The following is a 6695-nucleotide window of genomic DNA, read 5'->3' as shown; positions in this document are numbered from 1 at the left end:
TCTCTTTATTCCTCCCACTCTCCCAGGATGTAATTTCTCTCACGTCCTCACACATCTCCATCCTTGGTTCGTCGCAGTCACAGCCATCGCCGATCTCATCTTGCTTTCCTCTGTTAATTGAAGATCTGAACAAAGCAATGGCTCCCTGTCGTTCATAGATCCGAACGATATTTATTTTCTCCCTCACGCAATCGAGCAATAATCCATATATTGGGAAATCTGAAAAGGTATCGACGAATTTTCCTCCATCAATGGTCGAGTCGTCTGAAAATTCTATCATTAATTTAAAGCAAGTCAACTACAATCAATGATATTCTTGTCTGATCTTTCAAGTAATTGCATTTGTGATTTCAGTATGCTTCGGTCGATTTATGCATAACAAGTATTTCTACTTTTGGATTAATCGATAAAAATGTTGCTTAAATTTCTTTGCAGTTTTCTCTTTCCACCCAACCAGTGATTCTCTGTTTAAGTATTGATTCCCGTTCTTCATCATCTGTGCACTGTTTCTCCGGATTCTGATGCTACTTCTTAATAGGTTTCAGTTTTAATTATACTAAAATTTGAGTTTGACCTGTTATTAAGGTGATTTAGTAGCAATTACGTTATTTTCGTATGCTAATTGTGCTATCTAAGATCTTCTGAAAAGGATCCACCACCGATTCTTATGTGCTTTATTCGATCATTATCATTGTCGCACCTGCATATCTTAAACGCCTGTTTTTAGGTTTGATTTGGCTGGATTGTGTGTGTTATAATGGAAGACTATGGAGTTGTTGAATGATAGCTTAGAAATTGCTTTTGTTTCTTGTGGGAATTAGTTTGTCAATACTAAATGTGTCATCTGTTAGTTTTTCAATTGCAATATCTATTGATTTCTATCGTTGTCGTTCATATTTACTGGTTTTGTTATCGCTTCTTGTTAAGTTCAATTGGATTCGTCTTTGTGTTCCTGGAAGATTGTTGGAGTTGTGGACGTGAATTAGTAGAAATCACCTCATTTCTTTTTGAAATTAGTTTTGTTGCCTATAGGTTTTTCGAAATGAATTAGCATCTGTTCTTATCCATGTTCTTTCATTCACTGCTTTACTGCATTGTGATGTTCGTAAAACAACATTGTTGCACCTACCTATCTTAAAGTGCCGATTTTTATGTTTAATTAAACCCAAACTTCATGTTTTGTTGGAAAATGGTTGGACTTGTAGAAGAGACTTGGTAGAAATCAACCTGTCTTTCTTTTTGCACCAATTATGTAGTTGGTAATTTTTCTGATTACGATGTGAAGTTTTCATTGTTTATTGCAGCGATAATTAAATATTATGTCTTCCATCCGAGTAGTTGATTATGAGATAACGTTTAAGTCCATTTTCAAATGGATGCTTAACAGTTTTGTTCTTGATTTCTCCAGGTACACAAAAAGGAAACCAGGTGATACGAGACTATAAGATCAATATTATCTTGGTTTAAACAACTCAAAAAAACTGAAGGTTAATGAATTAAACTTTGGCTTCATTTGTGATTTCTAATTAATTATTCTTTTTGTGATCATTTAATACTCTGAATTGAATTGTGATTTGTGATTGGTGACTTTAAATGACATAAAATTGTGTTTGTTGTATATTTACCACATGACTATAGGCTAAATAAACACCCCCATTTACTAAAAACACAACCTATACTAAAAAAACACCCTAATAAAAAAAAATCAACAATGTCTTTTTATATTGAAGTTTATATACCTAACTTTTTGTTTTTCTTTAATTTACATGCCTTCTTTTTATTTTTATTTTATTTACTTTTTATTTTTCTTTTCTTTTTCATTTTATGCTTGAATATTAATATTTTTTTTGGAGTAATTAAAACATATATATATATATAAATGATTAATTATTTATTTTTAATTAATATAGATTAATAATATATATATATATATATATATATATATATATATATATATATATATATATATTTGTATATTATTTAATAATTAAATATAAATTAATACATAAAAACAAAAATATGATGCAAAAAACAATAGCATTAGCAATCCTTCATGAATACATAAATGCATAATTCGAGAGAAAAATAATACCCTCTAACAATCCTCTATAGTTATAAAAGGTGTTTCAGGATTGTAAGGTTTCAATTGTTTATAAAGTTCTAGACGTGACATGAACATAGTTTCCCATCCAGCTGCACATGGGGTTTTGTGGCGGATCCAGAAAGCTGAAATGGTAGGCACCGGACAATCTCCTTCTAATTGTACCATCACATAATGATTACCATATACAAGTGAAATCGTAATAACGCGATGGTACAAAAATTCTTCCGGACCTTTCCAAAGAGGAAAGAAAGTGAGAGAGCCTTGGTTGGTTAAAAAAGTAAGGACTACATCAAATCTATTGGCAATGAGGATACCTGTTTCAGGCATAAGTAACCAGTATCTTTTAGGTGCCGGTGATTCTAAGAAATTCAATGAAGTATATAGTTCACCGATTCCATCAGTGAAAACTCTAGCATATGCATCGTACGAACTCAATAACTCGTCTAGTAGTTGACGTCGAACATAGAGCCAGTCATTCTCGCCATACCCAAGACAAACAGATATTGCTCGAAATCCACAGTTTCCATCCCCCTCTACATCTTGTATATGTGTGATGTAAGGATGAAACATCACTTGGATTTCATCTATTAGTCGATGTGTAGCATGATTGAGGCTCTTCCTTCAAGTCTGGAATTTCATTCAAGTCTGGCTCTTCTTTCAAGTCTGGAATTTCATTCAAGTCTGGAATTGTGGTTATGTATGAACTATGTCTTGCCGGTTCCCTATTGTTCAACTCAACAAATTTTGGCATGGTTGAAAAGCTGCATCTTCTAGGAGCTTGATTGATAGAATCAGTTTGTTTTTGTTTTTGTTTCTTCAAACTTGGTCGTCCACGTGTATTTTTTTGAATTGCGGGTTCTCTAATGTGTGTTTTACTAGGCTGGAATATATCTAGTAGCTTTCTCATCATGCTTTTTTTCACAGCTTCCGGTTGCTTATTGTAGGTTTCTTTAAACATTTCAAAGTTACCATCACCACATATATCTTCATTTTCCATAGGAATTGATGGTGAAATTTTAAGCTTTCTCCAGAATACATCTATCGATTCCAATGGAATACACTCACCTGCATTGAAATATCATTAATATATAAACAACCAATATATAGCTTAAATTTAAAAAATAATTGTCAAATGTACCCACCGGAGTTCAAGTACGCTGATAGCATGCAAACACATGGTAAACCACAACTATTTTGTAGTTTACAACCACAGTTTGAAGAGTCAACTTGATGTACCCGTTGAAGTTCCTCTACAAGCATATCTAGAGCTTTAAGTGAAACGTTACCCCGCAATAAGTCGAAACACGAAAATTTGTATTCGTGTTTGGAGACAATCATGCTCTTTTCAAAACTCTCATTTATTGCAGTAAGTTGAGACTTCACAAACCGATCAATAGCACCAACAAATTTAGCTAAAGAATAATTTTTTTCTTGTAAGTACTTCTTTAACACTGAATGTTGGCCCTCAACTCTGCTACTAGTTCGTTGTCCAAAGTTCAGATGTTGATCAATCCAAACAGAGACAAACATTTCCTTATACTTGTTTAACCAAACATCGTCCAAATATTGTAAGACATCTGGATTTATATAAATGTTATTTATACATAAAAAGCCTTCTAAATTTATAAACAAGTAATTAAAAAATAAGTAGCATTGTACCTTGATGTTCTCTTAACATTGACTGCAGTTTTTTGTAGTTTTCAGTGTATGATGTCCATGTTGGAGACTCAACAAGTATACTCCACATAGCACGAAAGGATTTCCACTCAGCTTTCAATGGGATTAGCGCCTTACAATGCTTTCTAATATTTTCGGTAATGTGCCATCGACAAAGTAAGTGAGTTGCATAAGGGAAAACTTGTTGGCATGCATTCACCAATGCCAATTCTCTGTCCGTCATTATAACGCGTGGTTGCATGCACTTTTCTAGTGTCAACCTTAGACACATTAACACCCACTTATAACTTTCCTCCTTTTCATTAATGATAAAGGCAAAAGCAATGCTAAATGTCTTGTTGGTTGAAGTTACTCCAACAATCTCAACAAAAGGCATAGCATATTTGTTTGTTTTGTATGTTGCATCAATAATCAAAACGTGTGGAAATGCTTGCCATATATCTAACGAAAGAGGATGAATGAAAAACAGGTTTTCCAATTCATTTGAAATATTATTTACGGAAAACTCGATAACAAATTTTTTATCATTCAAAATTCCCATAAGAACCTACATTGAAATATCGTTAATTAATAAAAATTCAATATATAAATTATATGTAAAATATACTTGTTGAAATATTATACCTGCATCGGAGTTTTTCCATCGTTCTGGGACGAGCGAAGCTTGTATTGTGCATTGTATATGGTTTTGAGTATAGAAACATTATTCTCATCATGCTCTTTTAGTATCGAGAGTATGTTGCGTGGTTCAACATTCTGACTTGTCAAGTCGGCCACCAACTTTTTTTCGTTTTCTTTCAACCGTCTAGCATAAGCATGTCCTTCCATATGTTGTGCAGGTGGATGGTTATGTTGATCACATTTCACTCTCAACGTCCAACCATCAAATTGTTTTATATACGAACCTACCAATTTAAATGGACAATTGATTTTTTTGTATCGGAATTTTACTTGTTGCTTTAATTTTGTATTCACCACCACGATCACAAATAAGTGTGACATAAGACACCACACCGTTTTCATTTGTCTTTGATCTTCTTCTCACGATGACATAACCAAGCGAAAATGCTTTGTTTTGGACCCATCCCATCAACTCATTTAGAGAATAGAACACCTAAAATTCAAATAATCTCTGTTAATAACTAGTGAACATTACAATGATTAAAAAAAATCAATATCATGATAAGTATCATACCCGTTTGGTGAAAAACGGTGATATCCCCATAAAGAATTCATTGCCTTCATTTAAGTTTTCCTCGTAAAAATTCGCCATCTTTTTCGTAAAACTATGAACATAGCAAAAAAAATTGTTAAAAAAAGTAAAATAATATAAAATAACTGATTATATATATATATATATATATATATATATATATATATATATATATATATATATATATATATATATATATATATATATATATATAAAGCAACCAAAAGGCAATAATTAAACATAAATATGTATTTGAGTTTTTCCAACAACAACCGACGCATAACTTGAAATATCCACTTACAAAACTAATTTATTTTAAAAGGTTAGCCCATCAGTTATTGTACAGCCCATTTACCCAATTAAAACCCTAAAAACGTTAGAACATTTTCACTTTCATTTGCAGTTTGCTGTGAAAGAGCAACAACATCGCCCCCATCTGAAAGAGCAACAACGTCGCCTCATCTGCCGGAGCATAGCAACCGCCGAAGATCGATGCCACTGGAGCACACCAGAGCGTCGCCAACACAAAATACACCATCCATCGATCCGTCTCATTAAACGGTTTCTCTTTTCCGGCAGCGAAGATCTAGGCGATGCTCGCGTCGGCGATGATTACCATCTCTCTCTCTCTCTCTCTCTCTCTCTCTCTCTCTCTCTCTCTCTCCGTTTTATACTTTTCCGGCGGCAGTGCCACTAGCCGTCGGCGATGATGACGATGGTTGGACTGAAATAACCAAAATTATATTTTAAATCTTGAAATAATATGCAAAGTTAGAAATTTTACCTAAACTGTATTAGATGGTTAGATTGATGTTGATCTATCTTTTTATAATAAAATATAAGTTGTTATTAGTTATATCTGATATTAATGTGGTTTTATTATATATACAATTTACAAGATGTCAAACACAGGTTACTAAGTTTGAGACACAATTTGCTAAGTTTGAATTTTTTGAGGTCTTCAATATACCTAGTAAATAGGGTGTTTTTTTAGAAAAAATAGTTTGACTTTTAAAATGAGGTGTATATGGGTTGTTTATTTAGCAGCTACCATCTTATATTCTACGTTAAGTTTTGTAAAAAGGGAAAGTTAACATGTATGTGAATGCTAAAAGCTAGACCTGAAAAACGTGTTGCCATGTCAAAATCTAGTGGGTGTTTGGGATAGCTTTTAAAAAAAGCTTTTTAGTTTTTTAAAAAGCTAATAAGCTTAAAAATGTTTGTCTATTTAAAAAGCACATTTTAAAACAGCTTTTTGGATAGAAAAATGTAAAGCTTTCAAAAAGCTGGAAAATCCTAGCTTTTTAGCTTTTTAACCATTTTACTCCTGAAAAAGCACCTTTTCGCATTCAAACACTTTTTAAAACCAGCTTTTCCTAAAAGCTATAAGCTAATAAGCACTTTTCTTAAAAATCACTTTTGACATAAAAAAGCTAACCCAAACATACCCCTAATAAACAATTTATTTACGTATGAATAATGAACAAACTGCAACAAAAATATGTTAAATGCTTTTATTCACATGTGAATAACGAACAAATTATAACAAAAACCTGATAAACAATTTATTCACATGTGAATAACGAAAAAATCACATATGAATTACATGTGATTCACATATAAATCACATGTGATTCACATATAAATCACATGTGATTCACATATAAATTACAAGTGGATTACATATGAATTACCTGTGAT

At 32.4% G+C, this 6695-nt stretch overlaps 1 protein-coding gene and 1 long non-coding RNA gene across 4 annotated transcripts; one reads left to right on the top strand and one right to left on the bottom strand.

The window, feature by feature from the left end:
- The first annotated feature begins 1 nt into the window (after window position 1).
- On the top strand, window positions 2–3013 carry LOC145011499 (uncharacterized). Of its 3 annotated transcripts, XR_013664133.1 has the most exons (4): window positions 2–227; window positions 436–538; window positions 1409–1487; window positions 2113–3013. It is a non-coding gene; the product is annotated as an uncharacterized LOC145011499 (long non-coding RNA). The 3 variants fall into 3 exon arrangements; XR_013664134.1 differs by lacking the exon at window positions 436–538 and having other exon boundaries at window positions 2122–3013; XR_013664132.1 differs by lacking the exon at window positions 436–538.
- A 129-nt stretch (window positions 3014–3142) lies between these two features.
- Window positions 3143–5532, bottom strand: LOC145009595 (PKS-NRPS hybrid synthetase cheA-like). Its single transcript, XM_078968261.1, has 7 exons — window positions 5378–5532; window positions 4977–5067; window positions 4733–4895; window positions 4406–4686; window positions 3764–4328; window positions 3341–3681; window positions 3143–3169 (listed from the first exon to the last, which is right to left on the bottom strand). The coding sequence occupies exons 1-7, from the start codon at window positions 5530–5532 to the stop codon at window positions 3143–3145; spliced, it is 1623 nt and encodes a 540-aa protein (XP_078824387.1).
- Between the last annotated feature and the right edge of the window lie 1163 nt (window positions 5533–6695).

The sequence above is a fragment of the Lactuca saligna genome, chromosome 8 (assembly GCF_052625555.1).
Source record: "Lactuca saligna cultivar CGN05327 chromosome 8, ASM5262555v1, whole genome shotgun sequence".
Classification (NCBI taxonomy): domain Eukaryota; kingdom Viridiplantae; phylum Streptophyta; class Magnoliopsida; order Asterales; family Asteraceae; genus Lactuca; species Lactuca saligna.
Note: the sequence above shows the minus strand (reverse complement) of the source record. Positions and strands in the feature narration are given on the sequence as shown.